We start from the raw sequence: 26741 nt of genomic DNA, 5'->3' as shown, positions 1-26741 counted from the left end.
ACTCGTCACCTCAAGTCAAAGCTGTACTTCGGGCTATGATTCAGTCACCATGGGTGCACAGAGGCCAGCTCTGTGCCCAGGCGTGGCCAGAAGAATGCTGCCTTGCAGAAGGGCTGTGCTGGCTTGGCAGACTGTGTACCGACAGCCAGCAAGTAGCCAGAGGCCGCCACAATATGGCATCTAGGGTAACCCACCCTGACGCAGGCTGCCAGGTGGCCAGCAGGTGCAGTTCCCTCCTTTGAGAGGCTTGCTGAAGCCAGATGTGAGACTTCAGGTCTTTCCTTCTACTCTGGGTGGCCCCTCTGGGCCTCGCTTTCCCCATGGAGAGACCAGATCGGGGCTGCAGGCTATCCCACCAGAGAGGAGGTACTCAGGAAAGATCTGGGCTAGAGGAAGCATATGCCTGTCTCGGCTTCAAGGCAGTGTGTGGAATGCCCGCATGCTGTTCTGCCCAGGGACAGCCACCTGCTGCCCATTCTGGGTGTATCTGGGTATGAGCCATTGTCCAGGCCTGTGAGCTGCCTGTGACCCTGCTACATCCCTGCTGGATGGGTAGAGAAGCATTTTCTGTATCCATCATCACTTCCTTCTTTTCCTGCCCATACCACTTTTGGTGGCTGCAGGAACCAAGACCCTGAGTAAGCCACTTCCCTTCTTGCAACCTGGTTTCCTCATTGAGGAAGTGGGGACAGAGGCCAGCCTCTGTCCTGGTCCTGACAGTGACTCCTCTAGGGCACAGCCTCATCAGGACATACTGTGGCTGCCAAGCCAGGGAGGGTGCCCAGGCCTGGTCTGAGAGACTGAAAAGAGTTTAGCAGATTAAATATAGGTTAACTCCCTATCCTGTGACCCTGGTTGTCCTCAACTTCCACTTCTCTCCCCGTAAAAATGGGCATAATTGTTCTTACCACCTAGGGTTGATCTGATAAGCCTATGAAATCACGTGCATAGATGATAATAGTACTCAGTGCTTGCCCTGAGGCAGGTACTGAGGTAAGGATGATTACTCCCATTTAATAGCTGAGGACAATAGAACCCAGAGAGCTTACCTACCCTGCCCAGGGACCTGCAAGGCACAGTTGGAATCTGAACCCAGCTCTCCCAGACTAAGATCTTGGCTCTTTCCTTCCCATTCCCTTTCCTCTCTACAAAGTCCCAAGTTCAAGGGCTGTTCAGCAAGGGGTAGGTCCCCAGCCCTGTCCTATCTCTGTCTGCTCCACCACCCCTACCAGACAGAGGCTTTCCCCAGCTATGGCCAGGCTGGGAAAATGACTCTCTTCCCACACCAGAAGGTCCATTTAAAAGGCTGTAGAACCTTTTTCAAATTCTCCTTTACATGGAATTCCAGAATATACAGTATATCAGAGTACAGCTAAATGTCTAACGTTGGAGGAAAAAGCCTGGGTTTTGGTCCCAGTTCTTATCTACCAAGAATAAGCTTGGTGGCCTTGGTGAAGTCCCTTGCTCTCTCTGGGCCTTCTGGACTGAGATAGGTGTAAGGCAAAGACGTAACTGACCTTCAACTGACCTTCCAGCAGCAAGGTTGATGTATGTATACTGGCTTTGGAAGCCCTGGTGACCCGTGGCAGTGTCTTACTTAGAGAGTCTGACGTCACATGGGCTGGAGCTGCTTGGAGAATGAAGAAAGAGTGGGCCTAGGGTGGGAGGGGTCAACCTGTCCAGGAACTGGCACTCATATTTTACCTGGGAACTAAGTGGGCCACAGATGGTAAGTAGAAAGAACATCCTTGCAACTCTCTACCCTTGAGAACTGCCTGGCAGGGAGAGAGGAGGCACCCAAAGAAGGTGTGTGGAGTGAAGTATTGGATGCAACTTGCAGGGGTTAGCAACAGACGGATACTGCAGAGGCGTACCCTAGGGGACCAGGTAGGAGAAGAACCTGCTGAGGTGCCCAGGAGAGGGAAGACCTGACTTGTGCGTATCTACCACCTGCTGCACTGACACCAACTACAACAGCACCAGGGAAATAAGACCTTTTACCCTTTCAGTCTTAATCATGAGCTACCAGGAGTAGAACATGGCAAGTGAAGAAATGGACCCTGTTCTCTTCCTCCATCACAGGCTTGCAACATGCGGTTTAAAATGAATGAGAGTGAAATTTTGATTTTAGTGTGTTGTTGAACTGGAGAAGTCATATCTGAAAAGGATTGGAAAAGCTCTGACACGGGCCCAGAGGTGGGAAGAAGAGATTCAACAGTGGTTTGGAAAATAGAAGAAGGCCACATTGTTTTCTGCTTGTACCCTACCTAGTTTAAAAGCCATTTTGTAAAGTCTTAACAATTCTCGTCAAAAACCTTTCTAATGGCTGCCATGCTCTTGGGTTGCTCTTCATTCTTTAAAAACTTTTTTTAAATTACCTTTTCTTGGGGGAGAGGAGACAGAACAGGGAGACTAGGCTCTCTTATCTCAGAAGGCCCAGAAGGTGAGGACAGCAAAGTTGAACAACCCTGAGGGGCAGCTTGGAGCTGGGGTGGTTTTGCCCCTTCCCCTTTCTCTCCAGCTTAACAGTAGGGACTTCTACAACAAGTAAATAGTTTGTTGCTTGCCTTCTGTGGGCTGAGGAAACGAGTTAATATTGCTGGGAAAACTCAGGTAGTGATCACTGAATCTTCTAGAAGGCGGCTCCATGTAGGTGGAATGGGTCTGTTTGGTTCTCTGCTGGGTCCTGGTGCCCAGAGTCTGCACAGCGCTCAGCAAACAAGTTGAGCAACGAAGTGAACAAAGCGCCCTGGGGAGATTATCAAAATACGTGGCTTTATGACTCTTGGCACCTGAGGTGCCCCATGGAGGGAACCAGATCATTTGCTTGCAGATTCAAGACTCATTATCCAGCACCTTTAACATAAACCAAACAGACTTATCCCCTCTACTGATAATAGTTGTACAGCTATGGAAACTGAGGCTCCAAGAGAATAAGTCAGAGAATAGCAGCCAGGCTCTTTTCACTGCCCTTCACCGTGTACCCCCCTTCACTGTGATGAGGAAGGCAAAGGACAAAACACCCAGGTATGGCGTGGATGGATGGATGGATGACAAGACTATAGCAGGCAAACTGGTTGCTTACCCAGAGTATCCCAGGAGGAGAGGTGGACAGAGAGAGGATCTCAACTAAGGCCCTGGAGGAACCCTTGAGGAAGGGTGTCATCTGCAGACCTTTGTGGGGCCAAGTGTTCTCAGAGCCTTAGCCAGGACTCAATGGGGTAGACAGGGAGGACAACTTCGGGTCAATACAAGGAAGGGTTTTCCAAGAGCCAGTGTGGCCCCAGCTGTGGAATGCAGAGCAAGCTGTTCTGATAGGTGGTGAGCAACCCATCACTAGTAGTCTGTGAGCAGGTTGGGGAGAGGGCATGTCCTTGTAGCTGGTGTTTTGAGTCTAGGCGGCCCCTGACCCAAACATTGGTGGGGTATGTACATAAGCAGATAAATGTGATTTATAGCCTTTCTAAGATGGTTTAGGATAGGTGTCACAGGGAGAGAGCTGAGAAGGCAAAGACAACCATTTATTGTTAAAGGACCACAGTACGTCAAATGTGGTTAGATGAGATATTCTGGGTTTAGCTGGGCTGGCAGGAGCTTGAGATCAGAAATATGTTTCCACTGAGCCCCCACAAATCTGATGGATGGCCCTGCAGAGCCTCCTAGGGCTCCTCCTTAGAGCAGCCAAGCAGTGAGGAGCCCAGCCATCTGGCCCGTGACACATCTGGGACCCCTTGGCTTGGATCCCCACCAGGCCCCAAGTTGTTGCAGAGCCTACGGGCCTGTGTCTTCCAGAGACCCTACCAGAGCCCTGGGAACTTTTAGGGGCTTCCAGGAACCCCACATACTTGAGTGAGGTTGGGGTGGACAATACAAGCACCAGAAGTGGACCCACTATGTGTGTCTTGTGCCTCTTATCTCAGTAATATTGACTGAATGGTGCAGCTGTTGGAGGACAGTGAGGATGAGAGAGGTTATGTCATTTGTCCAGAATCAAACAGCAATTTTATGGGTGTGCCTGGCTTTCAACCAAGGTCTGTCTGGTTTGAAAGCTTTGTTCTTTTCATAGGCCTCCATTATCAGAAAGGAAAAGTCTCTACTACCACATTCCCCTCCCCACAGGCTGGGATGACTGTCCACTTCCCCTCCACCTCTCAAGTCTTAAAGACCAAGCTCAATCTCATACCTCTTCTTCCTGCTTTATGAAACCAAAATGTACAGAAAAAAAAAAAACTTAGAACAAGGAGGGGTGGGGATTGGGGTGAGCACAAGTCAGGGGAAAAGTCTGGAGGTGGGAATGAGCCCCTCAGGTTCAGGAGCCTAGAAGTTTGATGCTTGGAACTGTAAGCCCAGGTGAAAAACAACCACAAGAGGTCTGAGGGGTCTGGAGCAGGTGTCTGAAGATGTGGCCTGAGGCCACCTGAAGGAGAGCCTGGAGTCAGGCAGAGCAAGGGGTGGGGCTTTCCCCTGAGTTTAACGGGAGCTGGGGCCAGGTTCCAAGTTCAACAAAGGGAACTGAGTAGGATGTACACAGGCAGAGTTCAGTGTTCTTAATACCTCATCACCTAATTCTCAGAGAACCCTGTAATGTCCAGGCTATGCTGGCATTGCTCCATGTAACAAATGAGTAACTGAAGCCCAGCAAGGTGAGTGAATATTGTTCAGTCAAGAAAAGAAATGAAATTATGACACATGCTAAAACATGAACAAACCTAAAAGGCATTATCCTAAGTGAAGTAAACCAGACACAAAAGGGCAATTTTTACATGATTCTCTTTATATGAGGTTGCTACTTAGGCAAATTAAAGAGACAGAAGGTAGAGAGAAGTAGGAAATAAGGAGAGGAAGATGGGAAGCAATAGATAGTGGTGAAGCTTGTACAACATTGTGAATGCACTTCATGCATACTTAAGAATGGTTAAAATGGTAAAAATTTTAATGCTTATTTACTATAATAAAAAGTTATAAAGTTAAAAAAACAAAACATTTACAAGGGTGTGAAATGAGGTCATGTAAATAGTAAAAGCCGATGTTTGCTCCCCACCGTAAGTTTCAGCAATGGCAGTGCATCTGAATCACCACAGGTATCTACACCAATGGTTCTCAACCCTGGCTGTACTTTGGAAACGCTGGAGAATTTTGAAAAATATTGATGCCCAGTCCCCACTCCCAAACTCAAAAGTAATTGGCTTGGGATGTGGCCTGGGCATTGGGATTTTTTAATAGCCAAGTACTGGAAACAGCCTAAATGACCATCAGTGAATGAGTGGATCAAAAAACTTTGGTACATTTATGCAATGGAATACTACACAGCAGAAAGAAAGAAGGAACTCCTACCCTTTGCAATAGCATGGATAGAACTGGAGAGTATTATGCTATGTGAAATAAGCTAAGCTGTGAAAGACAAATACCATATGATCTCACTTATAACAGCAACCTAAGGAACAAAACAAGCAAATGAGCAAAATAGAACCAGAGGCATGGAAACAAAGTACAAACTGACAGGAACCATAGGGGAGGCGGGAAGGGAGGAAAGAAGAGGGAGGGCCTAGTTAAACAACAAATATAAATGACCTGTTGACATGGACAACAGGGTGGGGATTGACTTTGGGAGTGAGGGTGTTGGGCAGGGCTGGGAAGAGAAATGGGGGAAAATCAGGACAAATGTAATAGAACAGTGAAAAAAATTAAAAGTTGAGAACTAAAAAAATAAAAGAATTACAGTTCTACAAGATTAGGGCTGTCTCTCTGTTTACATTTCTGATCTTATCTCCAACTGCTTTCCACATCATCACTCGGCCCCTGTCACACAGACCTCCTTATTGTCCCTTGAACACGTCAAGCACTCTCCTGCCTCGGCTCATCACCCCCTCTTTTCATCCCCAGTATGACACAGCTTCTGCTTTTTCTATTTCCACAACTGGGGGGCCCTGAGTCCCACCTGTCACTCCATCCTCACCCTGGCGGCCACTGGAGCTCCAACCAGCTCTTCCTGTTGCCCAATAGAGGGTGGCCTGTCAACACCAGCGGAAGGGGCTGTCCCCCACCTGCCTGTGTGGTTACACATTTCTCAGGGTTCCAGTTTCAGCAAACCACCACACCCTCCAACTAACTCCAAAGGGCTCTCTGGCCCAGGCCTGAGAATGTAGTAGTAGCCAGGCCTTCTCTGGTAGCCTCACAGTCCATCTGGGTAGCATCCCCAGGCCCAGGCCCTTATTATGAGCCTTGGCTTTCTCTCTGTAAAATGAGAATAACAATACCAACCTCACAGGGCTACCATTGGAATTAAATGCATCTCATCACTTGAAATCATTGGCAGGCTCTCTAATTGTGGAATTTAATATGCAATAGTGAACAGAGATGGGGAGGTATTCTGGGAATAAGAGGATCCCCATGTAAGGCTCACCCTGTAAGTCAATATCCAGTAATAAGTCTGGGTCCTCTGAAACCTGCTCTGTGAAGAGCAGGTGAAGGTGGTCACTTGAGCACTTCCCTGAGCCTCACCATTTTCAAGGCTCTTATCTTAGGTGAGCATCACTCTGACATCCTACAGGTACGGAAACTGAAGTTCATACAAGGGAAATGATTCTCCAAGTTTCCCTGGCAAGTGAGAGGGGACAGGCAGCTAGGCTTCAAACAAGCCAGTCCCCTTCTGAGCCTGGAGACTGGGGAATGATTGAGCCTTAAGGGAGGGATGTTCTGGAGCCATCCCAGTGGAAAGCCCTGGTGTGAGCAGCCCTCTAGGGCACAGAGCACCACCGCTTCCCATTAACTTGTTTTCTCTCACTCCCTGCAAAGGTCATCACTGTAATTAGTTCTCTGTTTGTCATTCCAGAGATTCTTGTTGTTAAAACAAGCCTATGCCATTATAAATGGTTGTTCTCTCTGCTTGTCACTACAGGTTGAACACCAGAAACACCGTTTGGCTCTGTACTTTTTACACATAACACTGTGCTTTAAAAAACTTCCCCAACCAGTACAGAGAGAACTTCTGTCCTCATTCCTCCTTTTTCTTTTTCTTTTTCTATTTATTTATTTGTTTGTTTGTTTGTTTAAATTTTTAATTGTTAAAGTACAGTTTTCTGCCTTTTACTCCCATCCCAACCCACCCCCCAGCCCTCCCCACCTTCCTCCTGTTCCCCCCACCTCCCCCGGTTTTTGTCCATGTATTCTTTATACTTGTCTCTGCAAACCCTTCCCCTCTTCCTGTGAAATTCCCTCCCTTCTCCCCTCTGGTCACTGTCAGCCTGTTCTCTATTTCAGCATCTTTAGTTATATTTTGCTTGCTTGTTTGTTTTTTAATACCATATGATCTCACCTTTAACAGGAACCTAATCAACAAAACAAACAAACAAGCAAAATATGTCCTCATTCCTTCTGATAGCCCAACCAGGGGAACACTGGGAAGGCAGCCGGAGGCAGTAAAGGCGGAACAGCCAGGACCTCCCTCCCCAGCCTCCAAGACCCTGATGCTCAGGGAGGATCTGCTCCTCAGTCACTGGCTTCCTTGGCCTGTAAGGCCACAGGACCTGCCTGACTGCACATCCTCCTGCAGGGTCTGAGCAGACCTCCCAGCTCAGTCCTCCAGCTCCTGTCCAATCCGAGGACAATGAAGGTCCCAAAGGATCTGCTAGAGCCAAATGCTAGAACCCATACTTTCTCATCCAGGAATATCTCACCTTCTGGGGATCTACCCAAAGAAGTACTTTGATGCACCAAGATCTACCTACTGCATCACTGTCTAGAATGGTAAATAATTGGCAGTGACTGAAATGTGTAACTATAGAAGATTTGATCAATAAATCATGCATGTCCACCAAATCCACAAGCTGAGGACTATGCAGTCTTTGAAAATGTCGTTTTGAAGACAAGGAAGTCAATAAATCATGCATGTCCACCAAATCCACAAGCTGAGGACTATGCAGTCTTTGAAAATGTCGTTTTGAAGACAAGGGGTTGTGCATACCCACAACCCCACATGTTCAAAATAAAATCATGTTGAAAAGGAGGGGGCAGGTCGCACAGCAATGTGAATGTACTTAACACATCTAACTGTACACTTAAAATTATTAAGGTGGTAAATTTTATATTAGGTGTATTTTACCATGATTAAAATAAATTTTAAAATGCAAGGAGAAGGGTGGGGGAGAATACAAAACCAAGTGGACAACATGCTCACACCTACGTAAGATAATCTCAGAGAAACACAATGCAATATTGCCAGTTGTCTCTGTGTGATGAGACAACTAAAGTCGCTTTATTCCTGTTTTTCTCTATTTTTCCTTTTCCTTTTAGGATCTTATATTTGCTGCTTTTGTTTATGTAGAAGGTATGTTCATAGCTTTAAGTGCCTAGAACAGAACAGGTGCCCAGTGAACATCATCAGCTTTTCCTGATTTTCCATGAGGCCCTGAGACCGCTGTTGGCAGATCCTTGTGTGGGGGGACAAGCAGTTTTAGGATAGTCAAAAAATGGGGCCCCTCTCTGTAGCTTCCTAAATGAGGAACCTTAGAATCTCAGAACCGGGAAGGGGAAGAGGCAGCAGCTGCTGAGTGGACACGTGGGGGAGGGGTGAGCCCAGACTCAGCTCCCTGTGCCTCCCTAGTAATTCAACCCCCCACCCAGGGAACATTACCTTCCTCTGGCCTCTGTCTGTTGGGGTCCTCAGCTCCTCCCAGCTTGGCACAGAGGTTTCCAGATGAAGCTGGAACCCAGCTTCAAAGAGGAGAGATGGGACCACAAATCAGAAGGAAAAGTTTAATTCTGTCCTCTTTGTCCCCTTTACTGGTTCCTGCCTAAAGGTAGGGGCGGTGGTGAAAGGTCACTGTAATATCTCGGGCCCAGCCTCCTCAGGCCTTTGCTTTTCCTTTCAATGACCCCAAAAGGGATAGGATATGAATCTTAATAAAACCTGGTCCAGGAATAGAAATTGCTCTTAAAACAGTATACCGTGACTTCCTTGCAAAGGCTACTGGATTTATCGGTCAGGGAGAGAGTGAGACATGGGGAGGAGAAGGCGCACCTCAGAGCCCTGCCCCTCTTGGCACACGGGGCCAACTCAGGGGATACCCAGGGAACGCAGAGTTATCGGGAAACTCAGTTCCCGTCACGGGATGGAGACTTCTACGAGGACAAAACGGTCTCATTCATCTGATTAGATGTAGGAGTAAGGCTCAGGGATCGGGTTTAAATCACCTCATAGAGAACCCTGCTTACCAAATATTTGTAGAATATAACTAACCTGAAATGGTGGGGAAAATTGGTTCAGGAAGGCAGGTGAGACCACAGAGATAGTCACTGTTTGGTCATTTATTGTACAAACAGTGATTGAGCGCATACTCTACTCGCCAGTCTTGTGTGGAGGATGTACAGATATTTGTTGTATTACAGTTTGGTTGTCCGCTGGGAACAGAGCCGCTGGTGAGGAGAGCTGTTTGTACAGGAGGGGTGTGGGGGAAGCACCCCACCTCCTCTGGGCTTCAGTGCCCCTCTGAGTTGGTGCGAGGCAGGTTATAGGAGATCTAATTTCTTCCCAGCTCAAGCAGCCACTGGGTTCTCGGCCTCACCCTTGTCTCACTGACGGGCTCCGTTCTGAGGCTCAGCCACAAACTTCCTGTGAAGCCATGATGCTCTTTACCACTGTGTGTATAACAGAAATCAAATGATCTCTCCCTGTGCGGCTGGCCTGCTCCCACCTCACTGCCACAGCAGCCTGCATCTGAATGCTCTGCTGCAGATAGAAAGTAGGCTATAAATAAATACTGTGCAGCCACACTGATTATGGTGCCAATGCAGGCCCATTGAGGAACAGGACTGGTCTGCTCCTGTGCCGGAATGTTCCCACCACTTCTGAGCCATTATGGCTACTTTTTGTAACTTTTCTGTATCCTCTTTTGTTCTCAGGCGACCAGCCATCTGTGAAACTATCTCTAACAGTTCAGGTCCACCAACATTTATCAACCACCAACTACATATCAGGTTCCACACAGATCCCCACTAATTGCTACATCTATGGGTTAAAAGAGCACATGACCAATCTTGTTAAAATTGTGGGTAAAATCAGAGCTCATAGGCCCTTTTAAGCTATGGGTCATCTCGTATAAGTAAAGTATATGAGCTTTAGTGTAAGCTCTTAGCTCCTGGAAGATGACTCTTGTCTCTCTTCCTACTGTGAGCTAGTACTAGAAACAGGGCTGGTGACATTTGTGTTCTGGAAAGTTGAGGTTGCTGGGTAACTGAAGTGCTGCGGTATTAGACATGGTTCCTCTAGTTCTAGCGTTTCCTTCCGCTATTAAAGACTAGTCATTTTCCATGTGTGGCTGGGCTGCAGGACTCAGTAGCATGGGTTTGGGCTGGAGTAGGAAAACCACAGGGGAGAGGCAGCATATTAGATAAGTACACCTTCTATGTTTTGAAGACTTATGTGTAAATTGAGCATCAAGTTACTTCTCTGAACCTTGTCTGATCTTCTTACTTCCGTGGGAGGTAGAAAGGACAGATTTTTCCTCCTTCATTTTACCAACGTGGCTCAAAGATTTAGTGGTCTGCTATGTTCATAGAAGACAATGAAACCGCCTGGGTGAGAACCTGGGCACTAAAGCCAGCCTGTTGGGGCTCAATCCAAACTGTATGATCTTGGGCAATTCACTTAAGCTTTCTGCCTTAATTTTTCCCTCTGAGTAATATGGATAATAATAGCATCTACTTCATCTGTTTAAATGAGTGAATTGACATATGGTCTTCTGAGTGTTAGCTGTCCTCATGGGCTGAGGGTCAGGGAGAGGTATTAGAATTCAAAGCCCTGGGAGCAATGATGCTGACAGTAACCTTTTGAGGCATCAGCCCAGGCTCCGTGCGACAGGCTCGCACTGGCCGCTTCTGCTCCCCCTCCCAGCTCTGACCTTCCACAGGAAGGCTGTCCCCTAATATCAGGCCCAGGGAGCCATCGGTGGAGGAGAGGAGGCCTCTGGAGGCCACGAGGCCCCCAGTGGCTCAGAGGTGGGGCCAGGGCGGTGTGCGGCAGGATGCTGCTCAGGAAGCTGCCTTCTCGCTGCTGCTGCTGCTGCTGCTGCTGCTGCTGCTGCCGCCGCCGCCGCCGCCACACCCTGCTCCCTCATCCACCATTAACCGCTGCATAGATCCTGTCCGGGCTGCTCCTTATCCCAGCTCTGCCCTGGGGAAGACGGGCCTAGCCATTCTGGTATGGGACAGATGTCCTGGAGGTAAAGCAATCAGGGCCTCTTGGCCTGCTCTGGGCTACAGAGCAACCTAGATTTCCAAGCTTTCCGCCTTTCCCCAATCTTTCACTCTAAGTCAGAGTGATGATGTGGTGACTCACCACCCTTGTCTCCCCCACTGAAACCACCCATCCCTTGTGTGATTCCCTGCTGCCTTCCTGATGGGAAGGGCTGAGCCAGGTCTGACTCTGGGCGTCTCTGGGCTGGGCTCACTCCCTCTTTGTAGAGAGAGGGAAAAAGAGGCACAGAGAGGCACACAGTGCCTTCCCCAGGCAGCCCTCTGCCCACTGTGTGGTCAGTATAGGCAGGAAGCACATCACTTACATGCTGGGCACGGGTCTCAGAAAAGGACCCAGGCAGAGAAAGCTGTTGACTGAGGCAAAGTGCCAGGCAGTCCTCTATGGAGCTGGGAGGGGCGCCCTGAAAAGTCATATTTTTCAGATCTAACCAAAGAGGTCTAGCTTTTCCCCATGAGCCATTGAGGAGAGCCAGAGCTTCCATAGCAGAGGGGAAGGCTGAGGGACAGCTGGAAAAGACCTGAGGGGATCTGGGGCCCAAACTGGGCTTGTAGGCTATGTGGCCTGGGCCAAGCCATTCAACCTCTGTGAGCCAGCCAGGTGCCGTTCTGTGTGGCAGAAAGGATTTGACTTACGCCTGCACTGACTTTAAAAAGTTGAGCCAGGAACTGCCCAGCCCAGCCCTGTTGCCTCCTCAAAGGGTCCCTAAGGACTGGAAGGAAGGGGAGTTGGATGAGGGAGGAGAATTAGCATTTGAACGCCAATGAGGTGCTGGGGACTTTATTATACTTGGTCATCTTGTTTAATTCTCCTATTTATTGAATAAAGATAAATATTTATTGAATTTATCTCCAGTATGTAGATGGAGAAAATGAGGCTCGGAGAGGTAAAATGACTTGCCCATCCTTTCAACAGCAGAGTGAAGATCTGAATTCAAGCTTGTTTGGCCCCCAAACCTGTGACCCATTCCCTTCTTTGCCTCACACTGTCTCCTCTAACTCCCACCCCTGTGTCTTTAGGAAACACATATTAGTCTTTCCTAAAAAGATCCTGTTGTGGAGAGAGGGTCCCTTGGAGGAGAAATCAGTCCTGGTGCTCCCACTAGTACGGGGGGATCTCTCACCCACTGTGTTGAACTTTGCAGAGAAATTATACTCCAGGCTGAGTACCCCCTTCATCTTCCAACTTAAAAGGGACAGTGGCCCAGGTCTCCCCCACAGTGAAGACAGAAAAATCAACCGTTATTTTTGTGAGAAAACACCTCCATACCCCATCCACTTCCCTAGGGAAGGGTTAGTCAATCGGCCCTCCCTCGAGCCCGTTCCACTTCTTTAACTCCCTGACAATCTTCACTCACCCAAAAGGCATCTCTGAACTGAAGCTGGGTCATCATCCTCAGGCTGCCACGACAAAGCCTTCTCCTCTCCCACAGACGGGGCTGACTGAGGTCCAGGAGCACTGCCCCACTCCTGACAGGGCTGGCTCAGGCTCGCCTGACTTGGCTGGTACTATCTGCAGCTCTACGGACGGCACTCACCAGCCAGAGAGAGGTGTCAGAGCGAGGGAAAGGGCCCAATCTGCTTTGTTTGAGGCTAGAATCGGCAGCAAAATGAGGAAGAGCGTGCTCAGTGATGGGAGGGCGGGTCCTGGTTTCCGGCCCAGCCCCTCGCCAGCCCCACGGTGATGGAGGACCCAGTCCAGGCTGTAGGGCTGAGCAGGGATGCCAGCCCAGGTAGAAGGCAGTGGCCAGCGGAAGAGGCAGGTTGTTACTAGGCCAGGGGGGCAGGCAGTCTGAGCCTGTGCAGAAAGGCTTGCACAGCCTCCCTGCTGGGGAAGGCATCAAGTCCCTCACCCACAGGAAGTTGAGCTGCTATGCTCCCTTGTGCAGTCCTCTGCCTGCCACCTGCTGCTCTGACTATTCTCCACTTGCCCTCTTCCGATGTCCTAGTCCGGCCATTCTCAGAGGGCATACACTTAGGGAGTTTGAGGGCACTGAAGGTGTGGGCAAGAAGGGGCCAGGAACTGTGATGCTCTAGCCCATCACCCCAGCATCATTCCAGACCAGGCACCTAAGTGCTCGACTCTCCACCCCTCACCAGTGAACCATTTGAAAGGAGATTCCTCAGGCTTAGGACATCACTATTATTCACTAAAACCCTGGCTTCACAGAGCCCCAATCCACACCCTGCCCTGGAGAAGCTCATGGTATGGGGGCAGATATGGCTGTGTGCTGGGGTGCCGTAGGGACACCGGGGTGGGGGAGTGGGTAACTGGCCAAGGTAGAACAGCTGGAGGCTTTATGGGGAACAGTGAACTTCTGTTCCCCAATCTTTAGATTAGACACTTTCTGGGGCAAGAAGCACCCTCCCACAATGGGGTTTTCGTGCTGGAAGAGTGTTTAGACCAAGAAAGGCAACATTACAAAGGTACAAATGTGGGAGTTTGAAAACCCAGGTTGAAGTAGTCCCTGTTTTGTCTGATCCTTACTGTTCACTCATTGAGGGACCTTAATTGACCCTTCAACACTATGAACTTCAGTTTCTGCAGCTGCTACCCTCAGCCTTTGAAAGGGAGAAAGTATTGAGACCATTATTGGAATTTCTGGTTTGGCTGGGCAGGTGCTGGGAGCACTATCACGTCCTGCCTGGAGAAAAGCCCTGGGCTGGAATCCCAGGCACAGCTCTGAGGAGCCATGGCCTGCCCACTAAGCAGAATATGCCAGTGGGGGTAGGTCAGTTGGCAAGAAGGGATGAGTCCGTTTGGTCACAAATCAGCACTCTCACTGAGTACCCCCACTGATTGGGGTCAGAGGTGGGCAACACTCAAACTTCTCAAATAGCTGCCAGAGAGAACACCTCATGGAGAATTGAAGAGCAGCTAGGGTGCCCCCACCTCCAGAATCCTTTGTCGTGAGCTCATAAACATCTTCAGCACTGAAGGCACCTCAGTTTGCTTACAACCAAAAGCAGCAATGAACCCTGAAGGGGGAAAAACACCTCCTGGTGGCTAATTGAGCTCAAATTTTATTTTATTTATTTTTTGGTTTAATATTTATTGTATATTTTTTCAATTACTCTTTAGTCCCCTAACCTCCCCTAGCAATCCCCACACTGTTGTTCATGTCCATGTGTTCTTTTTTATTTTGGCTCAATCCCTCCACCCCATAACCTGCCCTCGACACTAGCTGTCATCCTGCTCTCCATCTAGGAGTCTGTCCTCATTTTCCTTGTTAGTTCAGTTTATTCATTAAACTCCACATATGAGTGAAATCATATAGTATTTGTCTTTCTCTGGCTTATTTCACTTAGCATAATTTTCTTCAGATCCATCCATACTGTTGCAAAAGGTAAAATGTTCTTCTTTTTTATGGCTGAGTAGTATTCCACTGTGTACATGTCCCGTAGTTGTTGTATCCATTCATTTGCTGATAGACACTTGGGCTGATTCCATATCTTGGCCATTGTAGATAGTACTGCAGTGAACATAGGGGCACTTATGTTCTTTTGAATTAGTTCTTTTGGGTTCCTTTGGATATATTCCCAGAAGTGGGATAACTGGGTAGAAAAGCAGATCCATTTTTAATTTTTTGAGGTATCTCCATTTTGCTTTCTTTTTTGATTGAATTTAGTTTATTTATTTTTCTTTTTTATGATTTTTATTGTTGTTCAAGTACAGTTGTCTCTATTTTTCTCCCACCACTTCCTCCAACCCCACCCATCCCCTCCTCCCACCCTCGATCCTACCCCACCTTTGGCTTTGTCCATGGGTCCTTTATACATGTTCCTTGACAACCTTTCCTTTTTTTCTCCTGTTAACCGCCCCCCACCCCACTACCCTGGAGTCACTGTCAGTTCTTTATTTCCAAGTATCTGGTTCTATTTTGCTAATTTGATTGTTTTGTTGATTAGCTTCCACTTATAGGTGAGATCATATGGTTTTTGTCTTTCTCCACCTGGCTTATTGCAATTAGCATAATGCTCTCCAGCTCCAGACATGATGTTGCAAAGGGTAGGAGTTCCTTCTTTCTTTCTGCTACATAGTATTCCATTGTGTAAAAATACCACAGTTTTTTGTGCATACTGCTTTCCACAGATGCTGCACCAATCTGCATTCTAACCAACAGTGCAAAAAGGGAACCTTTTCTTCAAGTCTTCACCACTCTTGTTTGTTGATTTATTGACGATAGCCATTCTGACAGGTGTGAAGATGATATCTCATTGTGATTTTAATTTGCATCTCTCTGATGATTAGTGACATTGGACATTTTTTTGTATGTCTATTGGCCCTCTGTATGTCCTCTTTAGAGAAGTGTCTGTTCAGGTCATTTTTAAATTAGATTGTTTGCCTTTTTGGTGTTGAGTTTTGTACATTCTTTATGAATTTTGGATATTTTAACCCCTTATCAGATGTATTGGTAAATATGTTCTCCCATTCTGTGGGTTGTCATTTTATTCTGTTGATGACTTTCTTTGCTGTGCAAATGTTTTTAGTTTGATGTAGTCTCATTTGTTTATTTTTTCTTTTGTTTCCCTTGCCTGAGGAGATATATCTGGTAAAATATTGCTATGAGCAATATCTGAATTTTACTGCCTATGTTTCTTTTATGATTTTTATGTTTTCAAGTCTAAAATCTAAGTCTTCAATCCATTTTGGATTTATTCTTGTGTGCAGTGTAAGAAGCAATCTGGTTCCGTTTTTCTGCATGTTATCTGTTCAATTTTCCCAATGCTATTTACTGAATAGATTGTCTTTAGCACATTGTATGTACTTGCTTCCTCTGTCAAATATTAATTGGCTATAAAGGTGTGGGTTGATTTCTGGGATCTCTAGTCTGTCCCACTGATTTATGTGTCTCTTTTATGTCAATATCATGCTGTTTTGATTACTATGGCCTTATAGTATAGTTTTATATCAGGTAGCATGATTCCTCCAACTGTGTTCTTCTTTCTCAGCAGTGCTGTTGCAATGCAGGGCCTTTTGTGGTTCCATATAAATTTTTAATATTTGTTCTAGTTCTGTGAAGTACTATATGGAGTCTTGATAGGAATTGCATTGAATCAATAGATTGCTCTGGGTAGTATAAGCATTTTAGTGATGTTAATTCTTCCTATCTACAAACATGGTATGTGCTTCCACTTCTTTGTATCTTCTTCAGTTTCTTTCTTCAGTGTCATAATTTTCCAAGTACAGGTCTTTTACATTCTTGGTGAGATTGACTCCTATTTTATTCTCCTTGTAGCAGTGGTGAATGGGATTGTTTTCTTAATTTCCCTTTCTGTTAGTTCTTTATTGGCATATAAGAATGCAAGTGATTTCTGGATATTAATTTTATATCCTGCTACTTTGCTGAATTCCTTTATCAGCAGTTTCTTGGTACAATCTTTGCAGTTCTCTATGTACAGTATCCTGTCATCTGCAAATAATGACCATTTTACTTCTTTCTTTCCAATTTGGATGCCTTTTATTTCCTCTTCTTGTCTGATTGCTGTGGCTAGGACTTCACTACTATGTTGAATTAGAGAGGTGAAAGCAGACGTTCCTGTCTTGTTCCCAACCTTAAGGGGAATGCTTGTAGTTTTTGCCCTTTGGGTATGATGCTGGCAGTGGGTTTGTCATATATGGCCTTTATTCTGTTTAGGTATTTTCTCTCTATTCTCACTTTGTTGAGAGTTTTTAGTTTTTATCATGAATGGGTGCTGGATTTTTTTAAGATTTTATTTATTTATTTTTAGAGAGAGGGGAAGGGAGGGAGAGAGAGAGAGAGAAACATCAGTATGTGTTTGTCTCTCATGTGGCCCCCACTGGGGACCTGACCCACAACCCAGGCATGTGCCCTGACTGGGAATCGAACCAGCTACCCTTTGCTTCGCAGGCCTGTGCTCAATCCACTGAGCTACACCAGCCAGAGCTCGGTGCTGGATTTTTATGGAATGCTTTTTCTGCATCTATCAATCTGATCATATGGTTTTTACCCTTCATTTTATGTGGTAAATCACATTTATTGATTGGCAAATATTGTACCAACTTTGCATTCCCGAAACAAATCCCACTTGATCATGGTGTATGATATTTCTGATGCATTGCTATATTTGGTTAGCTAATATTTTGTGCAGGATTTTAGCATCTATGTTCATCCCTATAGGCCTATAGGGATATAGGCCTATAATTTTCTTTCTTTGTAGTGTCTATCTGGTTTTGGAATTAGGATAATGCTAGCCTTGTGAAGTGGTTTAGGAGCCTTCCCTCCTCCTGAATTTTATGAAATAGTTTGAGGAGGATAAGTGGTAGTTCTTCTTAGAATGTTTGGTAAAATTCACCTGTAAAGCCTTCTGGTCTAGGGCTTTTGTTTCTTGGGAGTTTTTTAAATTACTGCTTCAATTTCACTAGGTGTAATCTCTCTATTCAGATTCTCTGATTCTTCCTGATTTACTTTTGCATGTTTCTAGGACTTTATCCATTTCATCTCAGTTCTCCAGTTTTTCATCATTTAGTTGTTCATAATGTATTTTTTATAATCCTGTGTATTTCTTTGGTGTAAGTTGTTATTTCTCCTCTTGTATTTATCATTTTATTTATTTGGGTCTTCTCTCTTTTTTTCTTGATGAGTCTCATTAAAGTTTTATCAATATTGTTTATCTTTTCAAAGAACCAGCTCTTGGATTCATTGATTTTTTGTATCATATTTTAGAGTATTTTATTTATTTCTGCTGTGGTCTTCATTATTTGTTCCTTCTACACACTTTGGTCTTTGTTGTTCTTTTTCAAGGTCCTTTAAGTGCGAAGTTAGAGTGTTTACTTGAGTGTGTGTGTGTGTGTGTTTTAGGTATACTTTATTGATTATGCTATTACAGTTGTCCCAGTTTTTCCCCCTTTATCCCCCTCTACCGTGCACCCCGACCCTCCAGCATTCTGCCCCCTGCTTAGTTCATGTTCATGGGTCATACATATAAGTTCTTTGGCTTCTCCATTTCCTATACTATTCTTAACCCCCCCCCCATTTATTTTATGCCAGCCAATTATGCTTCTTATTCCCTGTACTTTTCCCCCTCTTCTTCCCCCTCCCCTACCCCACCGATAACCCTTCATGTGATTTCCATTTCTGTGATTCTGTTCCTGTTCTAGTTGTTTGCTTAGTTTTTGTTTTTGTTGTTTTAGTTTCAGTTGTTCATAGTGGTGAGTTGTCATTTCACTGTTCAGAGTTCAAAACTAAGTGTTCAAACTGCACTTTACAGACAAGCTACACTGTTCTGTCTGCATCTGTGCTGAACTACTTGCCTGCACTATGTTTCTGCCCTCTGAGCCAGCTCTTATAGAGGAGTTTCTGGAATCCTATTTTAACCAATAACACTGAGGCTTTCCCCAGCCAATCAGAGCTATGTGGTTCCAACCTATCAGAGTGGCTCTATTTTGACCAGTCTGGACAGAGCCTTTTGGACCAATTGAACTGTGATAGTTTGGTCCCCATTTTCATCAGGACAGGGTGGGAACTTATATCTATATAAGCTAGCTCCCTTCTGGCTGGGGAATGCGTTTTTGCTATCGCCAAAGACTGTCTTCTTGCCTGTGCTGACACACTGGAGATGTTTCATCAAGCAGAGCTGCCTAGCCGAAAAGAGGTCTGGTCCCAGGGCCACCTAGCCCTTGGGCAACTTCACAGTTGTGCTGCATCACTGTTGAGCTGTTTGTACCAAATAAAGTTTCTTTCTTCACTACACCCCAAATTGAGGACTCCTGTTGGTGTTTGAATTGGCACCAATAACAATTGGTTGACAGGTGTCATAATAAAAAAAAAACAAAACACACTTGAAAGAATGGAAGTAGGTGTAGAATAAGTGTTGGAGCAGTGAGGTGGTTATACCCTGCCTTTCCTATTAGAATCGGGTTAGTTGTCCTGTCCCACTGGGCCTCAGTTTCCCCATCTGTAACATGAAGCAGTAAGGCAGCAGCAGGATTATGTGTCTCACTCATTTATAAAACCTAAAAACTGCAGATTGCCTGGCTTTTATACAGTTAGTAGGTCTAAGTTGGGGCCTGGCCTTCTACCTTTCTACAGAGTTCCACGGGGCTCTGATAGGCTCCTGCAGATGATCTCTGAAGGCTTTTCCACCACGGAAGGCCTCCTTCCTCTGACCAGAGACCTGGTGATGAGGTGATTTGGGGGCCCTCACCAAAGGAACCCTCCCCCTATATATGCTGGTTACTCTGTTCTGGTTACTCTGCTGGCTGCGTACTGGCCATGTGGTACCTCTTTGGTGTCTTTCAAAGATACTTTCCAACATCCCAGCAGCTGAAGACTGACAGTGCTTAGAAACTCAGTCGCGCTCTTGTGGCTGTAAATTAGTAAATCTGAAAGCTTCCTGCGAACTCAGAAGAGCTGTGTAAGTGTAAAGAAACTATTTTTTGCAACCACTTTCCCAGCGCAAACTGAAACACAGAATGTATTTCATATTTTCAGGGCTGAGGGCCACACCCGTGGTTCCAATCAAGGACCTGCGGCTAGGATGTCTCTCCATGTCAGATTTGCCATGTGGTAGCTCCACCCCACCCCATATGGCCCCTGGCTTCTGGACTCCTTTTCATCTGGGGACTTCCTTTCTTCCCCTCCCTGCTCTTCATGCTTCTGCCCCAGGCCCTGGCCTGGCCCTTCATCTTCAGCCCCACACTCCAGGAAGGAAAGACCCCACTTAAGATGGAACTTTGACAATTAATGGGCCTCTCCAAGTCTGTTTTCTTATCTGCTGTGAAGTGCTTAGCATATAGCCTGATGCAGTGAAACCTAGCAGCCTATTACAGTTATGCTGGCATGCCTTTCCTGCCTGTCTCATCAGTGACTTCCTTCTCATCAATCAAGTCCTGGCTCCTCTTCTGTGGGAGGCCTTTCCAGGCCCAGTTCCTCAGCAGAACCTCTCTTTGCACACAGCACTTTCCTGCCACATAGCATATTTCTCCCCCTGGGTAGCCACTTCCAGCAGATTCACAGATTTTCCTGGTTCATTTTTATGTCCCTAGACAGGAAGACTCAGTAAATGCTCATGGGTACACTACAATGGGGCTGGTTCTTTTCTGGGGCAGGGTTGGTGTGCATAAGAGTTGCAGCCCCAGCTCAGAAAACATGTGCCTCCTGCCACTTAGTTAGTGAAACCTTGTGGGCATTTCCCCCAGGAACAGTGAACCACAGTGGTGAGGTACAGGAACATCCCAATTCAGTCAAGGGTGGGTGGGGTACCTGAGAGCCTTGGCCAGCATCAGCACACTCTGCTCCTCCAGGAAGGAGATGCATGTGTCACATGGCCTGCCTAGAGAATGTCAAATATTATCAAGACACCATGTTAGCAGTGAAAGGGACAAAACAAATGTCCTTTGGACCAGTGGCAATGCTGTTTCTAAATGAAATTCATGATAGGGGTCTTCTGGCTTCCTAGTGTCATCAAGGAGCTTTGAGATGCTCCTTCTCTGCTGCCTCTTGCCATCTCTAGAAGGCTCCAAGGTCCTGTTTCAGATTCGTCCTGTGTGAGATGAAGTTGAAGGGTAGGCTATGGCCAGATCACACAGTTTATAGGCTAAGTAAGGTCAATGACTGTTGTGCTGAAAACAACGAAAAATCATAACAAGTGCCAAGTACGTGATTGAATCTGGGTCTTAAAATGTCACTCTGCTGTGTGGAAAACAGACAATAATGAAAAAGGTTGGTTTCAGGGATGCACAGCTAGTGTAACTACACAGGGCCCTGTTGCTCAGAAGGACCCTGCACTTGAGGCTTAATGCTCTGGCCATTGCCATCTTGACATTTTAAATGTCATCTTTAAATGTGTTTTGAAGCCTGGCTGGTTTAGCTCAGTGGATTGAGCGCAGGCCTATGAACCAGAGGATCGAAGTTCGATTCCCAGTCAGGGCACATGCCTGGGTTGCAGACCACTTCCCAGCAGGGGATGCACAAGAGGCAACCATACATTGGTGTTTCTCCCTCTCTCCTTCCCTTCCCCTCTGAAGATAAATAAATAAAATTTAGAAAAATATTATAAAAAATTTGTTTTGTAAGTGAAGTCTAATGGGACAATGAAGCATGCATCAAAGACTTGGAACCTTGTCTCACATGTGATCTTGCCTCCTCACCTCCTCTGGATGGATTCTCAGCTTCTGCCTCCCAGTTCCTGCCTAATAACCACCGTCATCCTCTGCCCCCAGCAGGGATGCAATGCCCATGGGTATTGGGACAGGGAAATGCTTGGCTTGATTTCCCTGCCCTCAGCTGAGGGGCTGGAAGGAGCTGGTAGGTTTCACAAAGAAACAAGTCAAGAAGTGGAGAGCCATAGCAAGTTCAGAGAACATGTGTAAGAAAAACCTTTACATTTTAGTCCTTTTATTTATTTTTATTTTTTTAACTTATTTATTTTAATTGTTGTTCAAGTACGGTTTTCTTTTACTCCCATCCCAGCTCACCCCCGCAGTGCTCCCCATCTCCCTCCCATTTCCACCCCCCTTATTTTTAGTCCCTTTAGTTAGCACTTATTTTCTTGCTTTCTTTGGTAAGAGGCCCCACATTTTCATTTTGCACTGACCCTGGTCATGGCAGAGAGCAATCAATGAGATCAAGCATATCAAATCCATGCAGGCCCTGAAACTCTTAATAGTAGCTATTATTATTATTAATATTTTTATTTGTCTCAAATTATGATTACTAGTAGTATTCCTGTTTTGTTATTGGTGAACGAAGTAGCTTCAGCAGCTAAGCCCTGCCTGGCTGTGACAACTGACATTGTAACAATTAACTTTGTATTTTATATTCAATCCTTGGATATACTGCTTTTAGAATTCTTCAAATGCCTTGCAGAACAATATAGGGTTCTGCATGTATAGGCAGGAGACTCACCTTTTAAAAAGGAGCCACAGCCTGGCCTGAGGCACAGCTACCCAGATCTCAAGGCAAACTGTGTTTTGAAGCAGCTAGAACAGCAATTAAAAAGCTGTGATTTTTAGGTACTGGATTCTTCTCCCCAGAGGGCTGGGGATGGAGGCCTAAGGACAGTCCTCTTTTCTGAGGGGTGCTCAGGTGTCTCTGTCCTGCTCCTCCAACTTACTGGTGGCCTACTAACATCTACCCCCCCACCCCTGCCGACTCCCCACCGTGGGCTCCCCCATCCAGACAGACCCCATCCATATTTCAGGGATATTAAAACGTCTTCTGGTCTCAATCTCTCTGAGCCACTTCCCACCTAGAGAGATCTTTCTAGAATTTGTCTGTGTACTTCTTAAGGCAGAGATCATGTCTGCGTCCTCTCTGGGCCCCAGTCCCAGCAGGGTCTGTCGGGAATTGGCGCCCACCATGTTTGTGGTCCAGGTTGAGAAAAGGCTGTGGTGGTCATGGCCGTTGTCTTCCAACACCCATAAAAGCCCAATCAATAATGGTGATCTATGAGCATGTGACTCATTTCTGGCCAATGAGACACTATGGGAGGTCTCCTGGGAGGCTTGGGGTTGGGGAAGGAGGGGCAGAGAGACTTTGGAGAAAATGAGAGAAAAGAAGTATCCTTTTTCCTCCTTTAGATGTGGCTTTGTCAGGAGCTATAGACCAGAGCAGCTGCAGCCCTGGGATGAAGGGAGTTAATGGAGGAGAATCACTAAGGAATTTATCTGGGGCCTGAATGTATCACAGCTATACCATTTTTGTTATTTGTCTCAAAATTATTATTAGTAGTAGTAGTATGACTATTTTGTTATTGGCGAATGAAGTAGCTTCAGCAGCTAAGCCCTGCCTGGCTGTGACAACTGATATTGTGACAATTGATTTAGCATTTTATATTCCATCCACAGCTGGTGGCCAACCTGCCTCCAGAACTCTTGTGTGGGAGATACATGCTTCCCCTGTGTCAGACCCTCTGGTTTTATATTCCTGGGATCTAAGCCATCCCCAATAAGTACAAATTACATAGCAAGCTCAAGTGCTGTACTAGGTCTGTACTTTCACCCAATAGCACCATAAACCCCACCAACCTCCCTTGGCTTAGTTTTAACAGCTATGTATTGTGTTAGAGGTTCTAGAGGCATACTTGAGAAAGGAAGGATGAAACCCGCCTTTAAGAGCAGGCTGAGACTTCCGCCAAGATGGAGGCATAGGTGGAAACACTGTGCCTTCTCCCACAACCAAGTTTGGATACAACAAAAGTTTTGGAGAATTAACACACACCCAGAGGCCAGAAAACCGAATTATACGGAAGTCCGACAGCTACAAACCGTTCAATGAGGACGGTAAGAGGTGGAGCCAGCAGCGGAGCTGGGTCAGGCAGGGCAGACCTAGGAGCACAGGCAGCCCAGAACTAGTCGGGGTGCGGAACAGACTGACCAAGGTCGCACATTCGCGCGCAGTGAGACGGACCACACGGGCCCCAGGGGGCAAACCCAGTGGTGGAGGGCTGACAGCGGTGGCACACTCGCGTGCCGAGGAGCGGGGTGCGTGGCCCTGGTGACGGTGGTGGCTGCGGTGCTGGTGGGGGTCGCGGTGGCGGCAGGCGCCAGAGGGAAGCCATTGTCCCTCTTTGACCCCGCCCCCACATACAACGTCACAACCCAGCGACTGAGTTGCCCTGTTCTGGTGAAAACCTAGGGCTCCGGTCCTGCTACTTAACAGGCACGAACAGCCCAAAAGATGGTGCAAGAACTCAAAGTCCCAGAGCCAATTACTCTAAGCGACTGAGAAATTGCCAGCCTCTCAGAAGCACAATTCAAGACACTATTTGTCAGGATGCTCACAGAACTGGTAGATTATAGTCACAAATTAGAGGAACATATGAAGACTAAACTAATTGAAATGAAGGGAGATGTCCAGGAAACCAATAGCGATGGAAAGGAAACTGGGACTCAAATCAATGGAATGGACCAGAAGGAAGAACAAAACATCCCACCAGAAAGGAATGAAGAAATGAGAATTCAAAAAAATGAGGAGAGGCTTAGGAACCTCCAGGACATCTTTAAACGTTCCAACATCCGGATTATAGGGGTACCAGAAGGGGGAAGGAAACAGCCACGAGTGGAAAACGTATTTGAACAAATAATAAAGGAGAACTTCCCCAGTCTGGCAAAGGAAATAGACTTCCAGGAAATCCAGGAAGCTCAGAGAGTGCCAAAGAAGTTGGACCCAAGAAGGAACACACCAAGGCACATCATAATTACATTAGCCAAGACTAAAATGAAGGAGAGAAACCTAGAAGCAGCAAGGGATAAGGGGACAGTCACCTACAAAGGAGTACCCATCAGACTGTCAGCGGATTTCTCAAAAGAGACCTTACAGGCAAGAAGGGGCTGGAAAGAAGTATTCCAAGTCATGAAATCCAAAGACCTACAGCCAAGATTGCTTTATCCAGCAAAACTTTCATTTAGAATGGAAGGACAGATAAAGTGCTTCTCAGATAAGGTCAAGTTCAAGGAGTTCATCATCAACAAGCCCTTATTATATGAAATGCTAAAGGGACTTATATAAGAAAGAGATGATGAAATATATGAACAGTGAAAGGACAGCAAACACACAGTTATTAACAACCACACCTAAAACAAAAGCAAACCAAGAGGACAGCTAGATCAGGAGTGGAACCATAGAAATGAAGAACACATGGAGGGTTAGCAACAGGGGGGTGGGAGGAGGAGAAGGGGGGAGAAGGCACAGAAAATAGCATAGAGGGTAGGTAGAAAATAGATAGGGGGGAGGGTGAGAATAGTGGGGGAAATATAGAACCTAAAGAACTTGAGACACGTGGTTATAAACTAAGGGGGGGGAGAATGGTGGGGGAGGGAGTCTGCGGGTGGAGGGGAATGAAGGGGAGAATAGAACAACTGTAATGGTATAATCAATAAAATATATTAAAAAATAATAATAAAAAATACATATAGTAAAGAACTAAATAAAAAAGCATTTAACAATTAAAAAAAAAAGAGCAGGCTGTCAGGAAAAGATGCCTGTGGAGGTTAAGAGCATGGGCTTCTGCATCAGACAGATGTGGATCTAAAGCTCACCACTCTGCTGCAGGCTGCAAGGCCTTGGGTGAGTTGTGCAACCTCTTCCATTACTAGTTACTCCTCTGTGAAGCAGAGATGATAGTTTGTATCTCACAGGATGGGTTAAGGACTAAGGATAAAAAGCTTAATGGTGCCCCTGAAATTCAGCAAGTGTTACTCTAAGGCTGAGCTGGCTGTTAATGGCATAGCCTTGAGAGCTGGAAAATATGGGGTGCTGAGGAGGAGAGGAGGGAGACCTATCTGTAGCAGAGGACTTTACTGTCTCTTTAGAGGTTTCCCATTACTTTCTTCCCCAACTCTTTTGCCCACAGCCAGCATGGCTTTTTATCTGGGGCTTCCCTGGCTGGAACATAGAAGTAGGGAAAGGAAGGCCTCATGTGTCATAGCCGTGATATGGGCCTTAAGGATGACTTGCCCAGGTCAGGAAGATCAAGGAAGGTATGCCAGCAGAGAGGCCAGGGAATAAAGTAGCGAAGGTGTAGAGACAGGATGGGAAGAGTACTTTTGGGGGAAGGGAGAAACTGTTTTGGGAACAGAAATTTGTGGGTGGTGATGGAAAGAACCCATAGAGATACAAGGAGACAGCCTGGCTGGAAGTTTTTTGCCAAACAAAGTAGGAGCCTTCTTTCTATTAACAGGTTTCTAGTCTAACTCTAGAACTAGAGGCATCAGCCCATTTGATAGATGGAAAAATCAAGACCATGGAGAGACTAAGTCATGTTATAAGAGGTGGTGATGCCATTGGGGTGAGTATAGTCTCTTAGCATTTGGCCTTTAGGGTTCAAGATGATAATTATACCAATAGCTGTGTCAACGGTCATTAGCACCGATTCGAATGCCAACAGGAACCTCCAATTTGGGGTGCAGTGAAGAAACACTTCATTCTGTACAAACAGCTCAACAGTGAAACAGCATGAGTGTGAGAACAGCATGGCCGTAAGGCTTGTCCCAAGACCTGCCTCTGGCTCAGGGCCACAGCTCTGCTCTGCTCATGGTAAGAAGTCTTCAGTGTTTCAGCTTAGCCAAGGAGACATAGTCCTTCATCTTTGGCGGAAAGAAAAAGTGCATTCCCCAAGCCACAAGGGAGCTGGCTTATATGGAGACGAGCCTAGACCTCTGGTCACTGACTCATCCATCCTCATGAAAATGACTCCACATCCTTACAGTTTGGTCCAAAGGCATTGTCCAGATTGGTCAGAATAGAGCCACTCTGAGTGGTCAGAGCCGCATCGCTCTGATTGGGTGGGAAAGCCTCACTCCTATTATAGGTTGAAATAGGATTCTAGTTCATTTATAAGGGCTGTCTCAGATGGCAGAAACACAGTGCCAGGAGGCACTTTCAGTGCAAGCACAGGCAGTTCAGTGCACAGGCAGGCAGACCAGTGCAGCTTGCATGAGAGGCTCCTATGCAAAAATAGCCTTTAGGTTCCGTTTTTTAAAATTTGAGCCCAGTTAGCCACTAAGAGCACTTCTTAGTAGGTGT

General features: G+C 46.3%; 1 protein-coding gene across 3 annotated transcripts in view; it reads right to left on the bottom strand.

Annotated features, from left to right (window-relative positions):
* Positions 1–12953, bottom strand: part of PSTPIP1 (proline-serine-threonine phosphatase interacting protein 1) — a 34970-nt gene extending 22017 nt beyond the window's left edge. Inside the window, exons 1-2 of one of the 3 annotated variants that reach the window (XM_037046960.1) lie at positions 12609–12953; positions 8633–8675 (exon numbers count right to left, since the gene is read on the bottom strand). In XM_037046960.1, coding sequence (XP_036902855.1) covers positions 8633–8675; positions 12609–12619 — 54 coding nt within the window. In that variant the 5' untranslated portion in view covers positions 12620–12953. The remainder of the gene's footprint in view (positions 1–8632; positions 8676–12608) is intronic. The other 2 variants (XM_037046962.1, XM_037046961.1) reach the window with 2 other exon arrangements.
* Positions 12954–26741: the final 13788 nt, after the last annotated feature.

This window comes from Sturnira hondurensis, unplaced genomic scaffold (assembly GCF_014824575.4).
Source record: "Sturnira hondurensis isolate 20B ecotype Veracruz unplaced genomic scaffold, ASM1482457v3 Scaffold0005329, whole genome shotgun sequence".
NCBI classification, from domain to species: domain Eukaryota; kingdom Metazoa; phylum Chordata; class Mammalia; order Chiroptera; family Phyllostomidae; genus Sturnira; species Sturnira hondurensis.
The sequence above is the reverse complement of the archived record's forward strand: the minus strand, read 5'-3'. Positions and strand labels throughout refer to the sequence as shown.